This window comes from Penicillium manginii (genome assembly GCF_028828005.1).
Source record: "Penicillium manginii strain IBT 31320 chromosome Unknown utg000009l:1.0-3297300.0:1.0-3298630.0, whole genome shotgun sequence".
NCBI classification, from domain to species: Eukaryota; Fungi; Ascomycota; class Eurotiomycetes; order Eurotiales; family Aspergillaceae; genus Penicillium; species Penicillium manginii.
Genome location: NW_026643110.1, coordinates 2190734 through 2217835, shown reverse-complemented (window position 1 = coordinate 2217835; position 27102 = coordinate 2190734). Strand labels below are relative to the sequence as shown.

The following is a 27102-nucleotide window of genomic DNA, read 5'->3' as shown; positions in this document are numbered from 1 at the left end:
TCAGAAATGATGACCGGCTTGCCGAATGCATTAGTCTCGCAATTCGGGTTTGCAGGTACTCCATACTGTAAAGCGGACAGAAGTTTCCGATGAACCTGGCGGCCACTAGCGTATTGATACCGAATTCAACCCGCTTCGACCGGTATTGTGCGTAGATACCAGTGGGGCAATCTCCACATAGGCGGGCCGATTATCTTTGATTTTCAGGCTTTTCAGGTATACGGATACGCAGAAATCACCTAAAACGGAATTTGCCATCCACGCGTCACACCTGGTTGAAAGGGCGAAGAGTAAATATGTATCGTTGACACATATTTATAGAAATTTAGATTTATTCCATGGTTGCGAGAACCTTGCTAGGAAGGTCAAATTGAAAAGATAGGCGGCAAGATTTGCATGCACAAAGCTAACTAATATAAGCTCGCAATAAAACCATTTCTGTTCAATCCTCCGCTCAGCATTTCTCCATCCCGCTTCTCACTATCCTACCCCCCTATCCCAAAATGCCCAAGCAAGTCGATATCATACTTGGCCGGTACTGGCTCAAAAGTGGAGTCCGTGGCCGCATATCCCTTGTTCTCCGCCCTGTGCAATTTCTCTTCGCTATGATCGTTGCCGTCCTGTACGGCATCGATCTAGCCCATGCGACAAACACAAACAACACCGCCCCAGCGGAGTGGGTGTATGCTGAATTAGTTGTCGCCTTATCTGCCATCACCTGCGTTGTGTATTTCTTTATTCCTGTCATCCACGCTGCGTGGTCAACTTGGGATGGGATTTTATTTGTCTTCTGGCTCGCCCAAACGGGTGTTTTCGGAAATATCTACATCTCCGGCACGCTAGACGAGAACTACAAGCATGCCAGTTCGTCCATTCCTCGAATGCGCTCTGCTGTCTGGATTGACCTGATCAACATGTTGTTATGGCTTTTCACCTTCATCCTGGGTATCAGTTGTTGTTGCCGTACCCGGAATTCCGGACGTCAAGGAGACGAGCTGGGCAGTAACAAAGACTACTTGATGAAAAACGACGAAGAAAAATGTCTTGACGACAGCAAAGACGACTTGATCACAAATTATGAGAAAGAGTGTGCTCCACCAGAATACAAGGAGAACCCTGATGAGGATTTGGCTGCTAGTCTTGCTGCCGCTGAAAAGAAAGTTCATCAATCGGACTAGGCGAAATTTTTCTATTCAGATTGGAAGATACATATCACTGTCAATTTTGATGCCAATGTGGAGTCAAATGGTGGATTTAGTCGGGTTCAGTCGCAAATGCTATTTTCTTTGAGTTTTTTGATACTCATGAGCTTTCTTTGAGACTCATAACCCGGTCTTAGGGGGGCCTCTTTTATGTAGCAGGCAAGGTGAAGTGCGAGGTACTTGAGGTACTAAACACCTCTGAGCTAGTATTATTTTGACTGTGTTGATTCATTTTATGTGGAGTTGCATTGATTTTTCAAAAATCTAATTATTTCTTATCAACTCTGCCCCGATAGTGAATCACCGGTCTTGAAATACAGAATTTTGCTGCGTCTAGACCCGAGGATTCTGTACATAGTAATATCACCCATATTTTCATCTGAAATACTCATTTGGTGAAGACCAGTTGGATCACCGCTGGCAATGGAACCAGAGCCCAGATAATTCGAAGTGGAGTACTCGATAAGGCCAGCTCTTGCTCAAGACAGCCACCATAACGGACTGCCTCTTCCTGGAGGGAAACACCCTTACCCATCGTACCATTGGACCGAAATGTACTGCTACCTTGTGCGTTAATTTGTCTCGTATGAATGATGGAGACAGGGCAGGAGCTTCTCTTTTCTGCAGCCAGAGCGCATATGTTGGCATCCACAAGAATACGTGCCAGACGAAGCTCGTTTATGTTGATGATTTGAACATTGCTCCCGTTGGAGATGTTATTGGCTGGAAGGAAGGGCATCCCGTTTCGCAGGACTAGTCTGTCCAGTCGAAGGGCTCCGTCAAGGCTGAGACTACACTGGCTCATGAAAGGGTGTGGTTGCGAATTCATGCGAATGTCGATGCCACATGCGCTGTCGGGAGAGAAAAGCAGCCGAGACAGGCGTCATTTCACTCTATCTGCGACGATATCGCCATCACTCGAATAGGTTCTCTTTTCACTATGGATAATACAGGCCTGGGGTGGTTAAGGTATCGCTTCGCGGTGTCCAATTTTGCGAGAAAGCCTTTAGGGGGGGGCGACTAATCGTGGAGTGTTGTGACATTGAGCAAGTGACCAATTGATTTGCATGTACAAGTGATTTCTTCAAGTTGGTTGGGTGGTTTCGTTTGCCCTGAAACGGAGGAACTGAGTACAAGTTGAAAGTTCTTTGAATCATGAACTAGAAATGATCTCGAAGAGGTATTCACGATCCTATTGACCATTCTCATCAGAAGGTGCTATCTTGGGATTCCCTTTCTTCTCAATCGGATGTTTCTGTAAGCTTTCAAACCATTGAATTGTAGACCCAATCATGAAGGCCCACGATCCCCAGAATGTAGCCAGCGTCGCCTGGTATTCAATACCATGATGACCAATCGCTGGGCCCAGCGCACCGCAAAGAGTAAATCCAATACCCCCGATAAAGTTCCAAGCACCAATATGCCATCCTAACACATGGAATGCTGGTTTGTACCACTTTTCCTGGGTTTCCAAAGTGAACAGTAGGCCACTTGTGATGAACCCTATCCCACCAACTATTTGAGGGACCCAGTACACTCCATCTGCAAGCCCTTGACTCAAATGGTTGTTGATACCAGGCATTCCAGTGAATCCGGCGATCCAGAAGATTGTAGCCGCAATAAATTGCACAAGAGATGCAAGGAATCCCAGCTCATGTATGTAATGCGACTTGAGTTCCGACCACGATGGTATCCAGCGGAATGATTGACCAGTAGTCGGGGATGAGGTCGTATATCCAGCGTCAGCATCGTGAGAAATATGTCGATCTAAATGTCTTCCTGCTCCGACGAGATTTTTCTTGTTCGCATGGTGGTGACGACATTCAAGCGGGGTGGGCTTGATTTCAGTGGCTGTAACAGATTGCGATGCATTACTCTCAGCCTTCTTCAACTCCGTTTCAAGCGCCCAGCCGAAACAGCCTGTTTGGTTTGCATTGACTGCCTCCAGTAGCAGAAGCACGCTCCCGATCTCGAAGACAGTTGCACCAATCAACGCACTGATACCCCCACCCTTTAGAGACTCTCCGGGAAACTCAGTTGTCGGGTCTGCGAGAGGCAACCACACGAAAAATGCATTGATGATCCAGATTACCGACCCGAGAGTGAATGTTACCGCGACCAGGTAAGATACATCCCAATAAGGCGCGTGGGTTGCCATGCGGAGAATACCCCTTGCAACCGCCTGCCAAGTGGAGGTTGGCGGTGGGGACACAAACTCCGATTCACGTGGAGATATGCGATAGTCGACACGTAATGCATGGCGCCCCTTGCGATTATCGCGAGAACGCCAGAGATGCTGAACGTGTGCTGGAGGAGAGGGGCTGGGTCTGGGTTCTGACGTCTTACCCCCCCTGGCTGTCGGTAGTGGGCGCGTACCAGGCCCAGGTGGGATTCAGGAATGAGAATGGACCAGAGACATGACTTCGACGAAGCTCTAGGGCTGGATGATCCTGTAATGGCTCGCGATCCGGTCGAAATTGTGAATTCCGACCCATTGTTGGTCGAGTGGAAAAGTGGAAGAGGCCAAGCTTCGGAGAGATCCGTTTTGCGGGGCCGCACGGACATCATGATATCAGCACAAACAGGAGCAGTACGTGGCTCGGATAGACAAATTAATACAGCGAATTAGAGATGATTGGTAAAGAAATCATGGTTTCGAAATTCCTATAGATTGGATATATACTAGATCATGTTTCCAACACTTCAAGTTGGCATTTCCCTTCCGTTCTACTAGTACTAGTACTGCTCACTAATATATAATCTTAAGTGTTCACACCCCTGGGCAATGAGCCCGATCTGAGCACCATCATCTGATCGCTTGTCTTGGTTGAATGCACTTATTCCCGAGGTCTGTTAGTGTAATTTGTAAAACTGATCTTTTAAGTTGTACTGAACGGTGCCCTTTTGCGATTGTGCGAGAAAAGGTTCAACATTTATCTTGTCCGACATTCTCTATACCATGATGCGAGAGACAAGTGTCAAGAGGGAAGGAAAAAAGTGATAGACTCAGATATGGAAGAAATAAAATCAAAAATGGGGGGTTTCGACACCAAGGAAGATGGGGAAAGGCCCCTCGAGGCACCCCATCTGGGCAGGAAGAAGTTATAAATCCCGATGATAAGAATTAATAAGACTATATCAGTTGTTATACTAGTAATAATTGGCCATTGAGACCAAACCGGCTTATCGCTTGCTGGCTCCAGCTCAGGGATTTTTTCCTATGTAAAGTGACTGATCCCACTCCTTTTTTTACTTGTTTCTTATGCTCCTCAGATTTTTACTTTGAAATCTTTCGATCTGCATCTTTTGTTGTTGACGAACCGGATTTTCTGACTTGTTTTAGAAAGTGTCAGGCAGTAGAAGGTATTTTTGGAAGTTGACCATTGATTGTTTGTTGTAGGAATCGGATTTCTTCTGCCATCTGAACTTATCCTTGTGCTAATCGACCAACTACATGTTGGAGATTTGGTGACATATCCTCACCTTGCTCTATTAATTTCGTAATCGTTTAGCCTTTATCACATGAATTCCAGCCCCAGCCCTACTACTACTACTACTACTACTACTACTACTACTACTACTGATTCAAGTTGCCACATTTAGTTACTACTAGGTAGGTATAAAAACTTGAACGTCAACTTTGGAAGTGGAACATCATTTTCATGCCCTTCAAAACTCGAATATAATATAAATCACAAAATACCTCAATACACCGAACAAAACGCTTCACATGAAGATGTCTGAATAGAAACCCAAAGACCTCACCGGGTCCGAATAGTTTTAATATTAACATAGGCAAGCAGCAAAAGACCTTGCCGTGTCTCACGAACCGGCTAAACGTTCTGAGCTCCATGATAAGCAGGAGCTGGAGCTCCGTTATAAACTGGGTCATAAGCAGTGTTATGCTGAGCTCCAGGGTAGGCAGGATTGTAGGCAGTGTTCTGAGCTCCGTGGATGGCCGAGTTGTAAGCTGCATTGGCTCCATTGTAAGCGGTGTTGTAGTCTTGCCCACTAAGAGGCTTTCCCTCGTCCGGGTGCTGTTGATCTCTCTCCTTCATTTGCTCCGCATTAAGCTTCACAAAGTCTGGCTGGAGGACAGCCGAGATACCAAAGCTCAGGACAATGATGTTGGCAACGATTTCTTCTAATACAGACATGCAGAGGTAGACAGTCTCGTTTTGGCCAAGTGCAAATTCCTTGATGGTAGTGAAGTCTGAGAGCGCAGAGTAGACCATTCGGACCACCAAGAAAGGAGCAGATAGGGCGATGGCGAGGAACAACTTCTTCTGGAATCGTAACAGAGAAAAGGAGAGCGAATAGAAGAGCCAAACGCTCAAAAGCATCGTGGCGGCGAATATAACGAGGAAGATAGCCATCGCTACCTTGACGAGTGTCCCGGGCTTGTAAGTTTCGCCTGGGGAGGTTTTGGCAGTGGAGACTCCAGCGATAGCGAGAATCAAGCCGATGAGGGCGACCAGAGTTACGATTGTGAGGCGCCTTGGGGGCATCTTCTGTTCAAAATCACTAATGTTGATGATTGTTAGTTTCAGGTTACCACGAGTCGCAGAGTTCCGCAATCTTTCAACTCACATTTGACGCAATATTCCCACGTAAGTAAGTACCAAAGGTGCAATTCCGATCAGCTGGCACACTGCAATAGCAATTTGAACTTGCGTAGAGTTATGATCGATTGCAATAAAAGTAGAGATGCTACCGGCGATTCTCAGTAAAGAGAGAACGGCGGGATAACGCCAGATCTTGCTGCCAACTCTCCATCCTGTTCGTTTCCAGACGAATAAGGACGCGGCGAAGACAAATGGATAAATGATAAATTGGAGAATAGCAATTCCGGTAGCGTAGTTGATTTTGCCCATTATGCTGCCGATAGGGAAAAGTGCTGCAAGGAAGTGTTGGAACCAAGGTGGATGAACGGAGGTATAGAAGTGGTCGGAAGTGAATGGATTCAGGTAAATTGATGAATGAAGAGAACTGCTTGGCGTATGCTCTCTTCAGCACGCGGAAAATCAAGGACCTTTTATGTTCATGAGAAGGGAAATCTTCTATTTTGAGTACACTGCGCCATGACGCTAATCTGCATCTCGCTCAAGCCTTTACGAGGCTTGTTGGCGGCCATCAATCTCTAATCCCGAGAATTCTCTACGCTGATTGGTAGAGCGTTCAGTATACCCGAATAGGATTAGCGTAGAGAAAATAAGCCCCGCAAAAAGAAATATCTCAGCCAATAATCACGTTGAACCTTCAGCCTTAAGGCGTGGCTGTGACCAAACAGATCGTTTCGCATACCCGTCTTGGTAAACAGCTGCAGATCCGTGAGCAGGAGGCTTGTTCCCACCAAAAATGCCTCGCACTTGTTCCCTTTGTCAGCTCGGCGGGGCCGGGTGGGGGCCATTTGGAACTTTGGGCCTCTTGCGAACATCTTCACTCCGACCCCACGTTCGCTTGGAGATTTGCCAACATTCGTTGAAGTCGATTAAGCATTCTCAGAGGCTGACGATAGTAGCTTGCCCCCAAGGCTAATTTAGTCCTTCGTTTCAGCTACTTTCAGCCGGGCTGAAGTACAGCAATCTTGAAATATAGAAGCCCCCTTTTGTATTCCACGCCTCAAGTTATTTTTCAAGCCCAACCCAATCCTGACCTGGTCACAAATTGAACTACCTTGCTTGCATGAATACCCGCCCGCCTCAATATGTCATCACCGCCTCGAGCTCGAGCATCCAGGAGCTGCGGTAACTGTCGAGCCGTCAAAAGACGTGTAGGTAGATCATTCCTATTTCAGCGACATTTTAATATGGACGACAGACACTGACCTTGCTCTATTATGACAATAAGTGCGATAAAAAGTCCCCGCAATGTGGCCAGTGCATCCGCACTCGGGAAACATGCCAGGGCTACCGTGATGAGTGGGACCTAGTCTTCCGAGACCAAACAAGCCATACCATCAAGCGGTCCAAGAAGAGTCCGAGAGAAAATGGTACCAGTTTGAGCAAGCTTACTCCTACGGTTGCCCACTCACCTCATTCATCTCCACCTGCCCGGGGCCCGGACCCCAGTCTAGACGAGATAGGCGTGAACTATTTCCTCCAAGACTTCGTGGCGGGCGGCCGGGTCCCGACACGCGGTTATCTCAACTATATCCCGACAGTCTACAGTCCTGATTCCGAGCATCCAACTCTCATCACCAGTATGGCAGCTGTAGGTCTCGTCGCACTGTCATCTCGACAGCCTGAGCTCACCCACCACGCGCGCGCCAAATACTCCGAAGCAATCCGCCTCGTGAACAATGCCATCGCCTCGCCGACCGAGTCCGTCAAGGATAGCACATTGATGTCGGTCATCTCGCTCGGCGTCTTTGAGCACGTGTCGAATTTTGAATCGTGGGTTCGACATGTCAAGGGTGCTGCCTCGTTGGTTATTGCACGGGGTAAATCACAATTTTCTAGTAGGGTGTCGATCTTTATGTTCAACCAGGTGCGTGCGGATATGTGTGCTGCTTGTATTCAAAGTATACAGCCATTCCCGGATGATCTGCGCGAGCTGCAGGAAGAGGCAAACAAATATACCGAACCGACCGATGCGTTCTGGATACTTGGGATTCTCAGCTCGCGATGTGCAACGCTCTTCGCGGGCGTCGTGGCGAAGAATAAGGGCGTCGCTTTGCCCATATCTTGGTCCGATTTTCTAGAACAGTCGATTGCGCTTCAGGCAAATTTCAAGACAGCCGTTGATATTTTGGCTGTTCAACAGCCATACACATCAATTCAAGAGCCTAAGGCTGGCTCGGCGTTTATCTCTTTTAGGGGTCGATATGATCTATATCAGACAGCTTTTTCAATCAGACTTTGGAACAACTCACGCATGGTCGAGATTATTGTTTGCGAGATTATATGCTGGCTTATAAACAAGATTATCACCTCGGACCTTGATGGCTCTGGTCCTCTTTCTGGGCAGGACAGCGCGACGCTGAAATCAAAGTTGCACTATGCGGCTCACGTCATATCGCAACGAGGAGAAGATATTTTGTCCAGCATTCCACAAGGTCTGGGCCTGGTGTTTGCACCAGGACAGCATCAATATTTCGAAGAGCCCCCGCAAGCAAATGTCTCTGGTGGGTACATGCTAGTCTGGCACCTTTACACGGTTGGAAAATCGCCTGTCATAAGTAATGGTGATCGTAAATGGGTCATCGAGCGACTGAAGGGTATAAGTGAGAGTGCAGGTATTGACATGGCGTTGGAGCTTGCTCAGGATCTGACCAATTTAGAGGTAAATGGCAAGTGATTTCAAAGGAAAGCCATTGCATCAGCGAGGGGTACCAGGCATGGCCCTGTGTGAAATGCTTGCCTATCTCAAATTTTCAACTCACACGAGATCATGGGCAGAGGCAAAGGGATAGAATTGGTGGTGTTCTATGGAGATAAAGCATAGAGAAATCGCCAAGATAGACTCGGAGGTTTCGTAGCCCACGAAATGATCACCCGCAAATATTCAAACCTGAAAAACATGGATATTCCTGGAGTCTAAGTAGAATCTAAGCCCCTCTTTATACCTTTCTTGAAGTGAGCAGCTGCGTATCGCACCCCACAACCCTTGATACCCCTCGTATCGGTAAGCCGGTGACCAAAGACTTGGCAAAAAAAAGCGAAATTCAGTCACACGTCGTCAATAAATGCCGAAAATCTGCACAACGTTTCCTGTTAGAGTGTCTTAGCGAGCGGCTCGTTTCAGTCTGTGCTAGTCCTATTATGGTATGTGAGATGCTCCACCAGTCACCGCAGTCAACGGCTGCCGATGCCAGCAGGTTTTTAGCCCCAGGTTGCGAAACCAGCTGCTCCTTTAGGCAAATACATACGCTTGGGTCCGATGGGTTATTTGTGACGTATTTCAGGTTTCCGCCAAGTTCGCCTGATATGCGATGTACCTTTTGTCATCTTGTATGCCTCGATAGACATGCCTGAACTCTGATATGCCCCGCATAACTATTGGCCTAGAGATAGAAACGTCTGCATAGACATCAGATTGAAATTGAAGTCTTGATAAAGGTAAAATTCTGTCATCTTGCTTACCACAAAGCTAAAATATCCCGCGACGACTCAATTTGTGAGTCTCTTTTTTTGGCCAATAAAAACTTACATGGGAGATGATACAAATGCGAAGGATACCAGCACTGAGTTAGTGTTAATCTTCAAACTAAGAAAGAACCACTTGTAACGAACTGGATGGTTGTTACTTCTGTTAACTAACTATGGCTTGGTGCCCTAGCCAGATGGCATTCACTCCGGCACTATCCGTACTTAGTTCCATCCCGTCTTCTTCTTCACCTTAATCTAATTACTTCAACTTTCGTTGTCTGCTACCACACCTTACTTGATCTTCGTAACTTGATTTGTGAGGCTTAAGCTCCTCACACCAGTCGAGTCCTCTGCATGTGCCCTAGTGCTCTACCTCGGGTATTGCTAATAACCCGCTAATTAGCTAGCATCAATTTCGGTCTTTCATCTCAGTAACAAGCACCTGAGCACGTATTCGAAGTTCTCAAAACCCCCCCAAAGAATCACCACTTCCAAGGTTTGGACGATACTAGCATCAGAGCTTTTGCAAAATTTACCGGAAACTCAGGGCACAAAGATATATCTGGGCGACCAATATCTGATCTATCCCGTATGCCAAAAGCTTAGACGATCGTGACGTCTTGAGGACCATTGATAATAACAGAGATCTCTCAGAGCCACGCTAAAACCAAAATCTAAGTCTATCCGTCTGCGTAGCCCCCGGATGGTCAAGTGCAACGGCCGCCGCTCCCAGCCGGGGGGAAGGTAGGCAGACGGTGAGAGGCTTGGCACGCCCACCGCCTCTATCTTTCTAATGACAGCTTTTTTTTTTTTTACTTTTTTTTTTTGGCTTCAGGGTGAGGGATCGAAGCAAGCTCAGGGCTGTTTTCTTTTAATTTTGCTTGCGTTTGTGGTATTCTTGTGGTTGGGAGCGTTTGTAGTGAATGGAGGACCTCCTTCCCGTTTTGGAATTACACTTGACTGTTACTGTGATTATCTCGTCATCCCTCTAATAGGGTGACTGTTACAACTAAATTTCTATAGGAATGTATCCAAATACAAAATTGCTGAAAACCATCTCCCAGAACTCAGTAGAAGTATACATGATGTAGATTCAATGGACTGGAGCGACAGCTGAGGATAGTCCAATCATATTGGACTCGGACACTCCACAAAAGGTCTCTAGGACCCACCTGCGCGGTGGTGTCAGTCAAGGTTCATAGATTATCAGCGCGCTTGATCACCTCCCATTTTATATAGTCTTTGTTAAATAAAGAAGTACTGGTATAAACCCACTTGGCAAACTGGAAGCAGATTGATGATATTCCGCCCATCACCAGACACCCCCGCCAGAAATATTTTCACCGGTGTCATCTTCTTAGCACTTAACAAACCCCCAAGTGCAAAGGTTCTTGTCGAGAAAGGTTGCTGGGTGAGGGGTTGGCTGGTCATCTTGAAAGCCACACATACGGGTATCGATAGATTAGTACTGATTGACTCGGGTTTCAGACAGATCTCATACAGAGTTTGTGTTTCTTCATCGAAGATCATCTTGTGCATTTCCGGAAATGCCGGCAACCAACCATAGGTGCGAACTGATCTAGATAGATTGAATGGCCGGATTAGCAAATCTTCAGGAAAGATAGATTAGACATGCAATAAGAACATACCCCCACAAAATCTTAAATCTTTTTCGAATGAAATCCCACTGAGTCTTGTTGAATCTCCAATACTACTCTGGAGTAAGAGGCTTCCCCGGCCCACGTTCCCAAACCAGATAATTGATGTAACCACCGGGTCCCCCATTATCTTGGTTGGTTTGCATGTGGCTGAGTAGTTACGGGACGAGTCTGTATTGCTTTCTGTCGAAAAATTCGAGTGTGGTTTCTTCCCTGTGTGTATGTAAGGGGATAGCCTGGAGCCGTCAAGTAGTAGCAGGAGCGTTGCCTGTTCCAATGAGCGGAATTTGGACGTAAATTCTCATTATCGCTTTTTCCGCAGTGGCGTCGGCAGTTTGACAGGAAAACTTCAAGACAGAGTAGGAGGCCCCTTGAATTTTGCGAAGTCCTTCCCTGGTGAATCTCTCGTAGCTCCAAGTTAGAATTCCGAGAAGTTGCCATCGGTGAGATTGGTGAGGGTCAGGGTCTTTAAATTCGACGACGGTCCCACATAGGTGGTCAAAATCACCTGGCTCTGACATTTTGGGCGGAAAGAGAAGTTCTAACGAACCATAGGAAGTGGCTCACGGGGGATGAATAGGAGAGAGAGAGAGTTCCCCTAGAGTATTGTCAATGTAGACGGCATAGAAGAGTACTAGTACTAGCCAAGAGCTACGGAAACATGAGTACTGTAGTCTAGTTGAAGCTTGGTTTACATAATCAAAATGTTTCCTACTAAAGTGAAATACTCTGGTGTACACTGGTATCTCACTATAAAGAAAGCAGTCCCTAATTCCGCAACGAGTACTCAGGAGCAGGAAATACTCGTATACTCCGTGAAGCGCTGTACATCTAAATTCTATGGACGGGAGTGACGGAGGACAGGTCTGATCATATTGAACGCTCCACCCAGAATGATCCCCACCGTTCACCGACCCTACAGGACCCGATTTTTGGAACCAGCTCAAGTGGAGCTAGTGGATCCTCCCCATCACCTAGTTTGACTAGTTTATGAGTGAGCTAGTCAACGAAAAAGAAATGTCGGAGGAGCTCGCATCCCGGTTGTAACCCTACCCGATTCGGGGTGTCGAGCGTCATCAGTCGCAGCGACAGGACAGTTCAAGCGGACACATGGGAAATTCCAGGGTGATGGACAGTGGGATGTCTGCTGTTAAAATCGATCTGACCCCAGATTTACCCAGCTGTTATACCCCAGATAAAGTTCTCGCGAGATCGTCAACGCCGCCAAGTCACCAGGTTCGCCGATGTCAATCCCCGTGTCTCTTCCAAGGCCATCCCCACACCACGAGGAACCGATCGAATGCGGATGGGATTGAAGGTTAAAAGCAGCTAAACCCAGATCAGCGCAGCCCACGACCCACAAGAGCTCCGCTTTGAGGCCGCTCATTGATTCATCGATTGAGAATTGTAGGGGATGATGCAATGAGCGGATCTTTTCTTCAGCCGACGACGTCACGGGGTCCAAGAAGCTTCCGGGCTTCCATTCCAACTTCATTTTATGGGGGGACTTCGAACTTGACTTTGACTTGAACTTGGCCTTGACTCGGACTTGACTGAAGTCAAGTTAATTAAACCTTGATTCCCCCCCCCCCTCTTTTCATTCTCTTCTACTGCCACTCTCTTCTGCTGGTCCATCCTCGACTCCATCCCTTTGCAGTTCCCGGCATGGCTACTGCACAAATGCCGGGTCCAAGGTCCGCCAGGTTGGCTGATGATGGTAAGATCCCTCTGATCATCGCACATGTGAGATCAGAAATACGATGCACTGTTCGCTAACCCCGTGCCTGAAACAGCCGCCACAGCAGCTCTCTATGCGACACATCCTCGACGCAAGGCCTCCCTTACCGTCCCCACCCCGGCACCCCAATATCTAAGTAAGCATACACTCTCCCCTCCCCTCCCCTTGCCCCGCGCATCACCGGAATAAGATCAACGAAGCTAACAATGCCCACACCAGATCCAAACACAACAACTGGCGCCGCAAATCTAAGCGCAGCATCCGCCGGTGCAGCCCTAGCCCACGCAAACCAAAAACCAATTCAAGTATGGACACCCCCGGACCGCTTCACAGATGCCGAAAAAGCCGCCTGGTCCGTCCGGGACTTCGTTCCGCCCGAATTCCCCCAACCCAGCACCGGCTACAGCGCAGCAGGCCTAGGCGCCGCGATCATCGCCGTCCGCGAACAGCGCGCCTCATCAACCCTCTCCCCAACCCAGAGCTATAAACCCGACATTTCCACCCTGGACACCACCCGCGCTGCCGTCGGCGGCCACGCCCAGGATAAGGCGCGCCACGCAGCGACTGGAGCCTACAACCGGAAACGGGCGGACTCAGCCCCAAGCGAACCAGTCCAGTCTGCCGATACACCCTATGCGCTCCGTGCCGCGGGCGCATCGCATCGCACAAAGGGCGACCCCGATGGACCACTAGACCACATCGACCCTGCGATGGAGGCGAGTCGGATTCAGCACGCGCACACCAATGCTCGAATGTACACGTCCTCCCCGCCTGTCGCGAGCGAAGTCGAAGCGCGGAATCGCCGGAACTCGCTGCACGCCGCTGCGCTCGTCATGGCAAAGAACATGTACGATGCCTCGGGGCCGAAGGGCGAATCCGGAAGTGCAACCGTCGACCCGGCAATCTACGCCGCGCAGGAAGGTCAGAATCGCCTGCAGTATCGCAAGACTGTTAGCGGGGCTATGGATAGTACAGCTCACAGGGCCCTAACCCTGCAGGAAGCGGCTCAGAAGCGGGCGGCAGAGAAACTGGCTCGGATGAGGGATGAGAATGCGGAGATGCAGCAGTATTATGGGACTGCGCCTCAGCCTCAGCGGTCGCGGTTGACGACCAGGCGGAAGAGGACGTCTAGTGATGCGGATCCGTCCCAGGTGGATGCGGAGCAGTCGAGGCAGATACGTAATCAGATGACCAGTCTGCGGTCAAAGGTTGATCGTGTTGATGTGCAAAGGCAGAAGGATCGTGATCTGCTCATGGAAGCTGCGCGGCGGAATGTGGATGCGACTATCCTGGACATGGAAATGAAGTTGTACAACAATACCGGTCGTGCGCCGCCGTCTGTTCAGAAGCAGTGGGAGGAGGCGGCGCGCGAACGAGCTCGTCAGGAGGCTGAGGTCGCTGAGGCGAGTCGGACCCGAGACGGCCAAGTCAATATTGGCGGTCATCAGTATATGGATATGGCTGATATCGAAGCTGTTGCTCGATCCCGTGTTCAGCCGGCTTTGGATGAGATTACTGAGCAGGCTGAACAGCGCCGGGCGCAGGAGCTTGAGGCCCGTCTTGACGCGGAGGAGAACCAGAGACAGGCTGCGATTGAGAAGGAGCGTGAAGCTTCTTTGCGTGCTCTTGGCGGAGAAATGGGTTAGTGTTTGTCCTCCCTTGAACCTCGACGTATGCTAATTCATCATTCAGGAGACGACAAGACGCGTTCCGAGAAGCGCCAGCTCAAGGGCTTGAGCTTGTTGCTGTTCAGAAAGAAGAGCAAGCGGACTCGTGGCGAGAAGTCTGAAGAGCAGGCGGACGAGGTTGTACAGGAACCCATTCCTACCGTTGAAGTGCCAGCTGTCGAGGAAACACCAGCCGTCGAGGCACAACCAGCAGTCGAGGAAGCACCGGCTGTTGCAGAGGCCCCGGCTGTTGCAGCAGTCGCCGAGCCAGCTACCCATGACGAGCGCGAGGCCATGTCCGAGGATCAATCTGCAGACGTATCCATTGCTTCAGACAACGCCGCAGCATCCAGGATATCCACCGTCGAAGACCACGGCCCTTCAACCGTTTTTGCCGCCGGTCCAGCCGCCCCAGTCGCAGCACCAGTCCGACTAGTAACCACCGGACCCTCTGAGACATCTGAGGCATACGCAGGCATCCCCCAACGCGACGCAGCCGCTACCGCAGGAATAAGCGACATGCACACCGTGCGACCTATCACAAGCCCACGGGCCGATTCCAAACTCAAGAACTGGTTCAGAGACCGACTTGTCCGTCGAAGCAGCGGCCCGGTCCCCGTCTACCCGCACCAGCCAGGCCCGGACTTCAAAAGCACCAGCGAAATTGGCTTTACTGGGGGTGCAGCACTGACCGGTCAACGGAGTGAAAGTCGTGGGGCGGCTTTGAGCTCCCATCCCATTCTTCCTCATAGCGGGGATGGGAATGAGCTGGACCAAAGTCCGCCTAGTCACAACGGAGGCACATTTCTCGAAATGACGAAATCTACTACCGGTGGTACGGGTGGTGATTCGATTTCCAGCTCGCCTCAGCACAATGGCAACGCCAACGCCAACGGTAGTTCAAAGAGACAGCGTCTTCGCAAAAGCTTCATGAAACTCTCCCGCAACTCGTCAGACTCCAAGACAAACGGATTCACCAATGGCGGCGGGCACTCCCGCCAAAACTCCGAGACGAAAGTTTCCGGAACGGGGGAGGGTCTTCATACTCTGCGACACAGCGCTACTGAGCAGGGTCTTCCTGCCCCGCCTATCCTGGGCCAAACAGCCAGTACAGGTCGGGAATCTCGATTTTCTGAAGATCTGTGATTTGATCTGAATGGAATCTTCCATCCGGGTCTTCTTGTAATCTATGTTTGTTTGTTTTTCTTCCCATGTACGGGATCCTCCATTCGTTTCTTCCCGCTCAATACCTTTTTTTTTCACTTGATTTTATTAATACGGAATTACGCCGGTGTTTCAGTGCAGTGCACTATGGTGGGACAGGGACAGGGACAGGGACAACAATTCGATTCGACGGAATTTACTTTACGCAAAGGCGTTGGACTGGATTAAACTAACTACAACTACCACATACACGACTGTTATGCTTATGCTTATGCTTATGTTCATGCTCATGCTCTGCTGAAAATACGTGATTCGTTGACCAATTTGAAATTTTACTTATCAGAAGTTTGCGCGAATTCAATTATGTATTTTTATTTCATGATTTCCAAAATTATTCATTTACCTCAATTCCCCGATTGAACTAGTAGGCGAGACACTGCTCTGTTCTTCGCCGTGACGATCGAAGTATAGCTTCCGCTCGTTCCCTCGCTTGCAGATGGCGCCACTGGATCAGGTACTACACCATAGTACCTGCATGTAATTTCCTTTACCCCAACTAATAGCACTTTACTAGCAACTTGAACTAACAATTCGTACTCGTGCTCACAACCCCACCTGCCAACCCCCGCATTCCCCTGGAAAATTGCCCAAAGCGCGATCGGCCGCTCGAAAACATCCACCAATCCGGACGATGTCCGGGGTATAACTACCGCGAAGACCGAACCCTATACACCATGGACACGCTATATGCGACTAATATAATAGCAATGGGAGAAGCACCCGAGGAAATTCGCTGAAGTGACCATCCGACCTCTTCGTAGGTCCCAGCTCGAGCCCAGCATGCGTCTATCCGGACTCTTCTCAGTCCTCCTTCTTGGCCTGAGCAACCTCATCCAAGTCTCAGCAACCGACAACGGAAAAACAACAGACGTCACCTGGGACAAATACAGTCTCTCAGTAAAAGGCGAACGAGTCTTCATATACTCCGGCGAATTCCACTACCAGCGTCTCCCGGTGCCGGAACTATGGCTGGACGTTTTTCAAAAACTTCGCTCGAATGGGTTCAATGCTGTTTCGAGTATGTCAACCCTAACTAACACACCTCACTCAAGTCAAGACATTGCTAACCTGAACCCCCAGTCTATTTCTTCTGGAGCTTCCACTCCGCCTCGGAAGATGTCTTTGACTTTGAAAACGGCGCCCACGATATCCAGCGCGTCTTCGACTACGCAAAACAAGCCGGTCTATACGTCATAGCCCGCGCAGGACCCTACGTGAACGCAGAGACCTCGGCCGGTGGCTTCGCGCTCTGGGCAGCAAACGGACAAATGGGCAGTGAACGAACAAGCGCCGAATCATACTACTCAAAATGGTACCCCTGGATAATCAAGATCGGCGAAATAATCGCGAAGAACCAGATCACGAATGGCGGGCCCGTCATTCTGAACCAGCACGAGAACGAACTGCAAGAGACGACGCACAGCGCAGACAACACGCTGGTCAAATACATGGAGCAAATCGCCGACGCATTCAGCGAGGCTGGAATCGTGGTCCCAAGCTCGCATAATGAGAAGGGTATGCGGTCCATGAGCTGGTCAACCGATTACCAGGATGTCGGCGGCGCGGTCAATGTCTACGGACTGGATAGTTACCCGGGTGGTCTATCCTGCACAAACCCGGACTCAGGCTTTAACCTCGTCCGCACTTATTACCAATGGTTCCAGAACTACTCCTACACGCAGCCGGAATATCTGCCCGAATTTGAAGGCGGTTGGTTCCAGCCCTGGGGTGGGTATTTCTATGATACCTGTGCGGCGGAACAGTCTCCCGAGTTCGCGGACGTGTATTATAAGAATAACATCGGGTCTCGCGTTACGCTGCAGAATCTGTATATGGTTTTCGGCGGGACGAATTGGGGCCATTCGGCGACGCCGGTTGTGTATACTTCGTATGATTATGCGGCGCCGTTGAGGGAGACGAGGGAGGTTAGGGACAAACTTAAGCAGACGAAGCTTTTGGGGCTGTTTACGCGGGTTTCGGGGGATTTGTTGATGACGGAGATGGAGGGGAATGGGACTGGGTATACGAGTGATGCGAGTGTTTTTACTTGGGCGTTGAGGAATCCGGAGACGGAGGCTGGGTTCTATGTTCTTGCTCATTCGAAGAGTTCGTCTCGTGATGTTACTACTACGTCGTTGAATGTTAATACTACTGCGGGTATGTGCTGTGATTGCGAGAGAGGGGAGGTGTTGTGGATATCTACTGACTGGATTGAATAGGTGCTATCACGATCCCGGATATCGAGCTGGCTGGTCGACAAAGCAAGATCATAGTGACTGACTACACAATCGGCAAGACATCCAGCCTGCTCTACTCATCTGCCGAGGTCCTAACCTACGCAACTCTTGACGTCGATGTGATTGTGTTCTACTTGAATATCGGCCAGCAAGGAACATTCGTATTCAAAAACGCTGCTAAAGGACTTACCTTCCGGACATATGGAAACTCGAATGTGACCTCCTCTTCATCCGAGTATGGTACCAAGTATACCTACACACAAGGTGACGGATCGACAGTCCTCAAATTCTCTAATGGAAACCTGGTCTACCTCCTTGACAAAGAAACGGCGTGGAACTTCTTTGCTATTCCAACATCTTCCAACCCGAATGTTTCGCCAAGTAAGCAGATTCTGGCCTTGGGACCGTACTTGGTTCGATCTGCATCTGTCGAGAAGGATACTGTCAGCTTGATCGGTGATAATGCGAACACGACATCAATAGAGTGAGTATCTATCTTCTCTCCACGTCAAAGTAGCATTTGCAGCAAAATGCTAACAAAAAACAGAGTCTACCCCGGATCTTCCAAAGTCACAAAAATCAAATGGAACGGCAAGTCCGTCTCAACCAGAAAGACATCCTACGGCAGCTTAATCGCCTCAGCACCAGGCGCCGAGAACGCGAAGGTCTCCCTACCAGCCCTCAAATCATGGCGCTCACAGGACACTCTGCCCGAGATCCAGCGCAACTACGACGACTCCCGCTGGACAATCTGCAACAAGACCACGACCGTCAACGCCGTCGCACCCCTCTCCCTCCCAGTCCTCTACTCCGGCGACTACGGCTACCACTCCGGCACAAAGCTCTACCGCGGCCGCTTCGACGGACGCACCGCAACTGGCGCAAACATCACCGTGCAGAACGGCGTAGCCGCCGGCTGGGCCGCTTGGTTAAACGGAAAATATGTGGGCGGCGCACTAGGATCGCCGAGTCTGGCAACAACATTTGCCGAGCTAGAATTCAACACCTCGACCCTCGTTGATAAGGACAATGTCCTCACCATCGTAACGGATTACACCGGCCACGACGAGAATAACGTCAAGCCAGCCGGAACGCAGAACCCGCGCGGGATCCTAGGCGCAGTACTCGTCGGCGGCAACTTCACATCCTGGCGTATTCAAGGAAATGCCGGCGGCGAGTCGAATATCGATCCTGTCCGCGGCTCGCAGAACGAAGGTGGTCTCTACGGCGAGCGTCTCGGTTGGCATTTACCGGGGTACAATGTGCCCAAGAGCGCGGGCAAAGAATCACCCCTGGACGGCGTGTCTAATGCTGCGGGCCGTTTCTACACGACGACTTTCAAGCTGGATCTGGAGAAAGATCTAGGACGTGCCGATTGGGTTGCAGCTTGGGGCGGCGGCGAATACATCGGCTGTGGTGCAGATCTTTATGAATGGGTATCAGTTTGGACATTATCTGCCGCATATTGGGCCGCAGACGCTATTCCCTTTCCCGCCGGGGATCATCAATAATCGTGGGGAGAATCGGTTGGCGGTTAGTCTTTGGGCATTGACGGATGGTGGGGCGCAGTTGGATCGGGTTGAACTTGTGGCGTATGAGAAGTATCGGAGTGGGTTTGATTTTGATGTGGATTGGGGGTATTTGCAGCCCAAGTGGAAGAATAATCGGGGGGGAGTATGTGTAGAGAGTGCGCAGAGTAGATCAATGCAATGGATGAATGCAATGCAATGACGGCGATTTAGGTCATAGCTCCCTGGTGGATCTGGGGAAAACCTTGGAAGTTGAAAGCTCCAGAATCAAGGCGGGTCGTGACGGGAGAGTCTGTGCTGCCCAACGTGACCGTTACCACTTCCCCCCACCGCCATTTGCACGCGCTATTCAATCGCGTCTTTCTCTTTTGTTTTGTTTTGTTCTTTGTTCAACATTATAATCACATACCAACCATGGCTCGCCAGTCCAGTGTCGACCTCGACTCGCCCGATCGGCCCTTTGACAATATCATCAACTTCCGTGACGTCGGGAGAACGATTAACCAGTTCTGCGGTTCTTCGTACGCCTATCTCCCCCTGAACCTCAGAGCTCAGAACTAACCCAGAACCACAGAATCTTAAAAGAAGGCGTCTTATTCCGAAGTGCAAGAGTGAGTCCAGTCCCTACATAGCTCTACTCTGATCTGCCAAAGCTGGACTGACAGCTGATCGTCATAGCTCGACGATGCCTCCGAACGAGATAAGCGCCGACTGGCCGAGGAACTACACATCAAAACAGTGATTGATTTACGATCCCAGTACGTACTCTGCCTCTGATTCTTCTCCACAGCTTCACCGAACTAATCCTCCTCGTCTTCCGCAGAACAGAACACCAAATGGCAACCCGCAAACGACGCGCCGAGAACGCCACCTCCGAAGACACACAAGACGGCCCTAACAACAACGACTTCACACCTTCATCCGTGCCCCTCGACACAGAAGAACACCTCCTTCAAATCCCAGACTCACACCGCGCCCTCATCAGTCTAACAGGCAAGGGCTTTGAGCGCGCCTTATTATCCAAATTGGACTGGATGACCTACCTGTACGTCCAATCTTCCCCGCACTGCAATGCACTGCACGGCATTCCACCAACCCACTCACCTACATCTCCTCGATTATGCCATCTCAATACACACAATTACCCAGACACAACATACTAACCAACCCACCCCACAGAAAAGTTCTCAGCCTCGCCATATCAGGCTACCGCCCCGACGCAGTCCGCCTAATCGGCGAACAAGTAATGCAACCCCGCGGCCTAACAGGCCTAGCCCAAGACACCCTCACATCCAGCACCGCCGAGATCCGCGCCGTCTTCGACCTCCTCTCCTCATCAACCACCTACCCCGTCCTAATCCACTGCACACAAGGCAAGGACCGAACGGGTCTAATAATTCTCCTCGCCCTCCTCCTCGCCAGCGACTCGTCTATCCCCCTCCCCGCACTAACGGACGACTACGTCCGCTCGGAACTAGAACTCGTCCCCGAATTCGAAGAGCGGATGAAGGAGATTCGGGCGCTGGGCCTGGGCGAGGATTACACGCGGTGTCCGCCAGGGTTTGTCGACGATACGATGGCGTTTTTGAAGGAGAGGTTTGGGGGTGTGAGGGGGTATTTGGGGAGTGTGGGGATTAATGATGATATGCAGGAACTTATTCGACAGATGATTTTGGCTTGAAAGATACTGTGCGTTCCGGTTGGTTGGAGTGGGCCTGACGGTGGCTATTCTGTATTTTGATATTTTGACTTGTATATATGAGATGAGATAATGATGGGATGCCCGGGATCTTACAGTACCAGGATCCTTAATGATTAATGGCCTGGTTGAGCAGAGCAGAACAGAACAGACAGAGATATGAATTGGAACAGACTCGCTTTACTTATCACTCATTCCCATCTTCAAGTCTCCGACTAAATCGAAACCGCAAAAATCGAGCTGAATCCCGCCCGCTTTGAAACCAAGAAATAACATACATTCGCACCCGACCAAGGAAAGGGAACTTCTCCGTACCCGGCGCCATTAATAACGAAACATTCTCGACTAGTTCAAGGCCTGGATGAAGACCCTCCAATATAGTCGGATCATCGAGAGACGACTTGAACACGGCACCAGTATTGCTGACAGCTCTCATTGATTCCGCCCGATTAAGCCAATCGACCACGGCAGAACTAACACACTCAAACACAATTTCCCCAGAGGAGAAAGTCTGACAAATCCGCGTTAAAAGAGCCTGCACTTCTTTCTCGGGAAGATAGGAAAGTAAGCCTTCCATTATAACAAGTACCGGCCCAGCGCTGATATCAAGATCACGCATCCAGTTCTCATCAAGGACATCAACGCCTAATAAAGAATACTTCTTCCCCGGTATAGAAGAGGGTAAAACCTCCTTCCTAATCTTAATAACCTCCGGCAAATCAACATCAATCCACCTCGTCCCTTCACCCCAATTAACCCTTCGCATCCGACTATCAAATCCACACGCTAAATGCAGCACCGTAGAGCTAGGATTCGATTCCAAAAACGACGACGTCCAATCATCGAAATGCTTTGTTCGAAGAGATATACCGGCATTCTGAAATGTCGTTGTGGGCATTTCATTGGTATCGAAGTCGAGTTTTGATAGGACTTCTTGTGCGTGCGGGTCGGCGAGGATTGGGTTGGGCTGGGTATTATCGTAGGATCGAGCAAGGAGGGGGATTAGGAGGGTTTTTGCGACGCCGGTTAGGTTTATGGGGATTTTGGATCTGTCTTTGATGGGGGTTGGTGGTGAGGTATTGGTGGTAGGAGTCATGATTGTGGTCATTTTTCGTTGTGGGGCAGTCTTGGAAGTTGCCCAAGTGGTTTATTTGATTCCATTGGGATTATGGGGATTGAATAGAATAATTGTATTTATATATTATTCCTTGCATTATTAACTTAAAGCTTGAGAAGTGATGTAGTTGTACTGGAGCGCCGCGTACGACCAATACCGGTTAGTGCAGGGAGTTCGTATCCACCGTTCATCCGATCCAGTCAGGTACGATGAGGGACTTGAAGAGTGGGGGAAATTGTTATATCGGCCTCAGAATATGCATTATAAACAAGTTCTCTCAAAGGCTTATATCCTCCGCTCCTTTAGGTCATATGCAAAACGATAAAGAAATGTAAGTCCGGAAATGAAAACGAATGACCAGCCTGGATATTGAAATCAGGATAAGCTCTGTAGCATCTGTACAATCTCCGTGTGTCCATTCTCTGTAGCGGCCTGAAGGGCACTGCCATATTCCCCTCCTTGAGCATTGATGTCGGCACCTGAATCGACTAGCATCTGTACCAACTCCACATCTCCTATAAATACGGCGGCTTGAAGGGCATTGCCATATTTTCCTCCTTCCGCATTGATGCTGGCACCAGAATCGAGTAGTAGCTGTATTATCTCGGTTTTTCTTTGAAATGCGGCGGCCTGGAGAGCATTCCCAAATGCACCACCCTGAAAGTTCACTTCCGCGCCGGCGCTGAGCAGTAATCTCACTTTCTCAGTAGTATTTCCATAAAGTGCAGCAGCTTGTAGGGCAGTCCCATGTCTACCACCCTGAGAATTGACATCCGCGCCGGCGTTGAGCAGTAGTTTAAATATCTCAATATTTCCATAAGCTGCAGCGGCTTGGAAAGGATTTCCATATATACCACCACGCTCACAGTTAGGATCTGCGCCAGCATTAAGCAGGAATCTCACTATATCAGTGTATCCTTGATATGCAGCAGCTTGTAGGGCACTGCCGTAATCACCAGAATGGGCATTCACGTCAGCGCCAGCTTGGAACAGTAATTTCACTTCCTCGATATGTCCTTGATCTGCTGCAGCTTGTATGGCACTCCCATGATCACCGGAATGGTCATTCACGTCAGCGCCGGCATTGAGCAATAATTTCACTATCTCAGTGTGGCCTTCGTGTGCAGCAGCTTGCAGGGCACTCCCATGATCACCAGAATGGCCATTCACGTCAGCGCCAGCTGCAAGTAGTATCTCGACAATAGCATGATGATCACCCAACACGGCCATTTGGAGTGCACTTTTGCCTCCATCCAATGTCTGAATACTGGCTCCCATTTCTAAGAGCCATTCAAGAAATTCCTCTTGTCCACTGCGAGCTGCCTCTTGCGGTGGTGTTGTTCCAAATTCCTCTTTTGCCTCATGGTCTGCTTCTTTTCCAAATTCCTCTTTTGCCTCATGGTCTGCTCCTTTTCCATGAGAATCTGCCCTGTCACAATGTCACCCGATCGTGCTGCTAGATGGAACGCGGTATATCCGTTAACATCCATCGTGGCGATATCTTCGTCACTCAAAGATTTGACGAGATCAGGAAGACCTGCAGCTGCAGCCATGTGCAGGAGTTTGGTGCCCAATGCCGGACATTCTGCGTTCCATCGATCTATCACATGATAAAAATCGACCCATCGGCCGATCAATTCTTCATTCAGCAACACGCCCAATCGAGACACAGCTGCCTTCCTTGCATGAACAAAAGTATTGACAGTGGCATAAGCAATAAATGGGTCGTTCTCGACTAATCTCTGTTTCTCGGCGAATCTCTGTTTCTCGAAAAATCCTCTTTTCTTTGCCCAGAATCGGAAAGGCTCCCCTTGAGGTGCGGGTACCCCAGCTAGATAAACCAGACATGATCCGTAGAGAATTCTCTGAGACCGAAGAATAATATTCTCCGAGTCACCGTCCAGATTCCACTCTCTAGTATCAATCATGGAAAACAAAAGTCCTAGTCCTTTTTTGTGCAGAAAATCATTGACCGACTGGTGTACTACCTGTATGGTCTCAGTATCGTTTCCGCTTTGATCATCTCCACCGTGAAGAACTTCAGCGAGCCCCCCGGAGAGCGCCTTAATTCTTCGTTCCATCCTTCCATTGCTCTCGATATAACCATTTACCATCTCCCATGGCTTTGGCTTGCTAGGAGGCATCACCTGCGCATTACTGACAGCCAAGGCGTATCGCATTTCGGTGACTGTGAGTGGTCTCTCCGCGAGGCAAACCCACAGGAACAATAAGAACGACTGCTCCCGGTTGCTTGTCTCTATCACGTTGCACAGGACATATGTATAGGTCTCATCCAGGTCATCTGGAACCTCTTTAAGCCAGCACTGAATATCTTGAAGCGATTCGCCTTCGAAAACCTTCCGTTGAGCGAGAGGTATGATTAAATGGGCCCATTGAAATGACCCATTTGATTGTTGGATGAGTTGTTTAGCCAGTAATTGCTCCATCCCTGAGTCATCACTAGGAATTTCTCCAAGATCCGTCTCAGGAAAGGCATCCTTGATGTATGCGGCAATATCGTGCTGGTTATGGTCTTCCATGTGTACCTCAATAGCTCGGGCACTTTTCACAATGGGATAGTGTCGACATGAAATACACACATGAAGGGCCACCTTGCCAGCACGATCGATAAGCCGGTGAAAATACGCTGCTAGCTGTTGAGCAGACTCAGCTCCAGCCTCATCCAGTGCGTCGATGAAGACAATCACATGCTGCCGACTCGCAGATTCCAGAATGAGATCTGCTAGTAGCTTTTCTAGCACAACTCGTGGCCATTCCCATTTTTGTCCTCCGAACTGCTTAGATCTTTGTTCGTAAATCTGACGCAGTTGAGAGCGCACAGTGGAGTCGCAGTAGTAGATCTGGCGCAGCAAGGATCTAAACATGCCCAATGGTGTGCGTTGCAGCTCTGTGCCCCGCGCGGTAAAGAAGAAATCGAGCCGTAAGCCCTGGCTACCCTCTTGTTCAAAATGATTGAAAAGGAATGCCATCAAAGTTGATTTACCTGCACCCGGTTTGCCTTTGATCCACAATAGGCCGCGGGGCTGGCCCTTCCATGTCTGATATTCGTCCAATTCCAAAATCCATTCACAGGTATTGGTGTGCCAGGGCTCAATATTGTCTCTCCGGTCTAGCATATTCGGGAATGCCAGTGAATTCAGAACGTCTGTGTCTACAGTTAGTGAAAACTCACCTCATTTTGGGAAATACAAACCATCGTCTATGTCCTGCGGGGTCTTCGGTTGGCCTGGATCCTATTAGTCAAGTGTAACAAGCTTAGAAAAGGTTTCGCCACACATACCAGAAGAGAAATAGACCGGACCGTTGTTGGTCGCGATCTGTAATCCCGCATTTCCATCGCCGAAAGTTGTTGACATCGTGCTTAGTGAGCGGTGCACATCACGGTGTTTTGAGAAGCAAAGCTGAAAGTCCAACCTAAGGAAGGCGCTAGGCCACAGTCAGGTGATTCCAGCGCCAAACACCGGCCCTATTACGAGCTCGAGATCTCTTGCAAATTGGTGGGAATACGGAAAACTTTGCGATCACAGAGCCTCAAATGGTAACCAAAATGTCACCATGGTACGGATAGCAGAACTCGTTTTGGTAAATCATCAACAAAGATGTCCAGGGCGGGGTTGGGCATCATTGCGGGGTAACAGATCAGTTGTTGCTGACAGGTTAATAAACAATCAGATATGATCGATCAACTGGCGAGTTCAGTTTTATTAGAAGAGTCACCCCCCCATCAGAAATCAAGAAATTATTCGCCACTCAAATTTTCTTTTACTTTTTATTTTGTGCTCTCTGGTCCAGGTAATAATCAGGACCAACTGAACTTAAATTAAAGTAAGAGTGGAGATATCGCCCCGATCTTGGAACCCACTACTTGAATCCATCGATGTAGAATTTTCACTTTGTATCTATACATACTACGATCTATGCCCCCGGTGAGATTATACCCAAATATTTGGAAAGAAATGGCAACAATATAAACAAGAAACCTCCGGCCCTGGGGGGCTTATCCTCCGAGTCTAAACGCCCCGCCACGCTCAACTTGAACTTGAAGTTGTCCGATGAAGCTCGCAACATACATCAAGCTTACTACTAGGCTCGCCAGTGCCAATGTATTAGATCCAAACCATGGTACCTACTACTAAGAGTAGGTGTGCTGCCCACCTGGGGCAGGTGGTGAGGACTTTCTTGCTTGCGAATGCCAATGGTCTCTTCAGTTCTTAGCCAGTCAGACACATGGAAACTCGCGAGCCGAGAATATGGTGCCGTTGTGTAGACTGCATGGTCACCTGAAGAGTCCGCATAGATTGTTGAAATTCATCGTTGAATCGAGATGCTTGTTGCAAAAGCTCATTTAGCCTCTGTTCGTGGGATCGGCCGCTTTCCTCAATGCGACTTGTAGCAGTCCTGCAAAAGAAAGAAGATCACTTTTAGTTTCGTTTCAGAGACATGACGGGACAGGAGGCTAACCATAGAAAAGTATTCAGGAGGAGGTTCAACGAATCAGTATGTGTTTGGAGCTTTTGGCGGTATTTTGTAAGAATTTCTCCACGGAAACTCCACATGATTCGTTTCCACTGTATCTTAAATTGGGTTCTAATTGGTGAGATTACTGCGTGTCGGTTTTCGATTACTTCACGGTATTGGGCCGTCGCATTATCGAGCTCGTGAAGTGTATCTTGGCACGATTGAATGATGTACGCCAAAGCGGCGCCGTGCTCAAATGGAATCCTTGCTAAAACTGTCTCATATTCCCTTCTTAAGATTCCAAGAGCACAGTACAGTCCGAATAATGCATCTTGTAGTTCTTTTAGGTCCTGCGGCGCCCGTCTGCGTCCGGTGGTAATAGATGAAAACAAATGATAGGTTATATGGGCGCAAAGGGCTATTTCTCCAACCGAGAGACCAAAAGACATCCTACACAGTTGA

The 27102-nt window shown here is 49.2% G+C and overlaps 9 protein-coding genes across 9 annotated transcripts; 4 read left to right on the top strand and 5 right to left on the bottom strand.

The window, feature by feature from the left end:
- Window positions 1-503: 503 nt before the first annotated feature.
- On the top strand, window positions 504-1178 carry N7533_012544 (MARVEL domain-containing protein; the record flags this gene model as incomplete). The annotated part of the gene is made up of 1 exon (XM_057109194.1): window positions 504-1178. The coding sequence occupies one exon, from the start codon at window positions 504-506 to the stop codon at window positions 1176-1178; it is 675 nt and encodes a 224-aa protein (XP_056954295.1).
- Window positions 1179-1590: 412 nt separating this feature from the next.
- On the bottom strand, window positions 1591-1941 carry N7533_012543 (uncharacterized protein; the record flags this gene model as incomplete). The annotated part of the gene is made up of 1 exon (XM_057109193.1): window positions 1591-1941. One exon carries the CDS (start codon window positions 1939-1941, stop codon window positions 1591-1593), a length of 351 nt encoding a protein of 116 aa, XP_056954294.1.
- Window positions 1942-2394: 453 nt separating this feature from the next.
- N7533_012542 (uncharacterized protein) lies at window positions 2395-3697 on the bottom strand (the record flags this gene model as incomplete). Its single annotated transcript, XM_057109192.1, has 2 exons — window positions 2395-3523; window positions 3549-3697. 2 exons carry the CDS (start codon window positions 3695-3697, stop codon window positions 2395-2397), a joined length of 1278 nt encoding a protein of 425 aa, XP_056954293.1.
- A 1338-nt stretch (window positions 3698-5035) lies between these two features.
- Window positions 5036-6076, bottom strand: N7533_012541 (uncharacterized protein; the record flags this gene model as incomplete). Its single annotated transcript, XM_057109191.1, has 2 exons — window positions 5036-5726; window positions 5793-6076. The coding sequence occupies 2 exons, from the start codon at window positions 6074-6076 to the stop codon at window positions 5036-5038; spliced, it is 975 nt and encodes a 324-aa protein (XP_056954292.1).
- An 833-nt stretch (window positions 6077-6909) lies between these two features.
- Window positions 6910-8501, top strand: N7533_012540 (Zn(II)2Cys6 transcription factor; the record flags this gene model as incomplete). Its single annotated transcript, XM_057109190.1, has 2 exons — window positions 6910-6975; window positions 7023-8501. The coding sequence occupies 2 exons, from the start codon at window positions 6910-6912 to the stop codon at window positions 8499-8501; spliced, it is 1545 nt and encodes a 514-aa protein (XP_056954291.1).
- A 4393-nt stretch (window positions 8502-12894) lies between these two features.
- N7533_012539 (uncharacterized protein) lies at window positions 12895-15501 on the top strand (the record flags this gene model as incomplete). The annotated part of the gene is made up of 2 exons (XM_057109189.1): window positions 12895-14329; window positions 14381-15501. The coding sequence occupies 2 exons, from the start codon at window positions 12895-12897 to the stop codon at window positions 15499-15501; spliced, it is 2556 nt and encodes an 851-aa protein (XP_056954290.1).
- A 709-nt stretch (window positions 15502-16210) lies between these two features.
- Window positions 16211-21026, top strand: N7533_012538 (Glycoside hydrolase family 35; the record flags this gene model as incomplete). The annotated part of the gene is made up of 11 exons (XM_057109188.1): window positions 16211-16219; window positions 16285-16597; window positions 16660-17736; window positions 17799-18300; window positions 18364-19252; window positions 19293-19490; window positions 19559-19866; window positions 19920-19956; window positions 20024-20103; window positions 20169-20390; window positions 20525-21026. 11 exons carry the CDS (start codon window positions 16211-16213, stop codon window positions 21024-21026), a joined length of 4137 nt encoding a protein of 1378 aa, XP_056954289.1.
- A 205-nt stretch (window positions 21027-21231) lies between these two features.
- On the bottom strand, window positions 21232-22152 carry N7533_012537 (class I SAM-dependent methyltransferase; the record flags this gene model as incomplete). Its single annotated transcript, XM_057109187.1, has 2 exons — window positions 21232-21259; window positions 21323-22152. 2 exons carry the CDS (start codon window positions 22150-22152, stop codon window positions 21232-21234), a joined length of 858 nt encoding a protein of 285 aa, XP_056954288.1.
- Window positions 22153-22536: 384 nt separating this feature from the next.
- N7533_012536 (ankyrin repeat domain-containing protein) lies at window positions 22537-25538 on the bottom strand (the record flags this gene model as incomplete). Its single annotated transcript, XM_057109186.1, has 4 exons — window positions 22537-23590; window positions 23629-25327; window positions 25376-25408; window positions 25463-25538. The coding sequence occupies 4 exons, from the start codon at window positions 25536-25538 to the stop codon at window positions 22537-22539; spliced, it is 2862 nt and encodes a 953-aa protein (XP_056954287.1).
- Between the last annotated feature and the right edge of the window lie 1564 nt (window positions 25539-27102).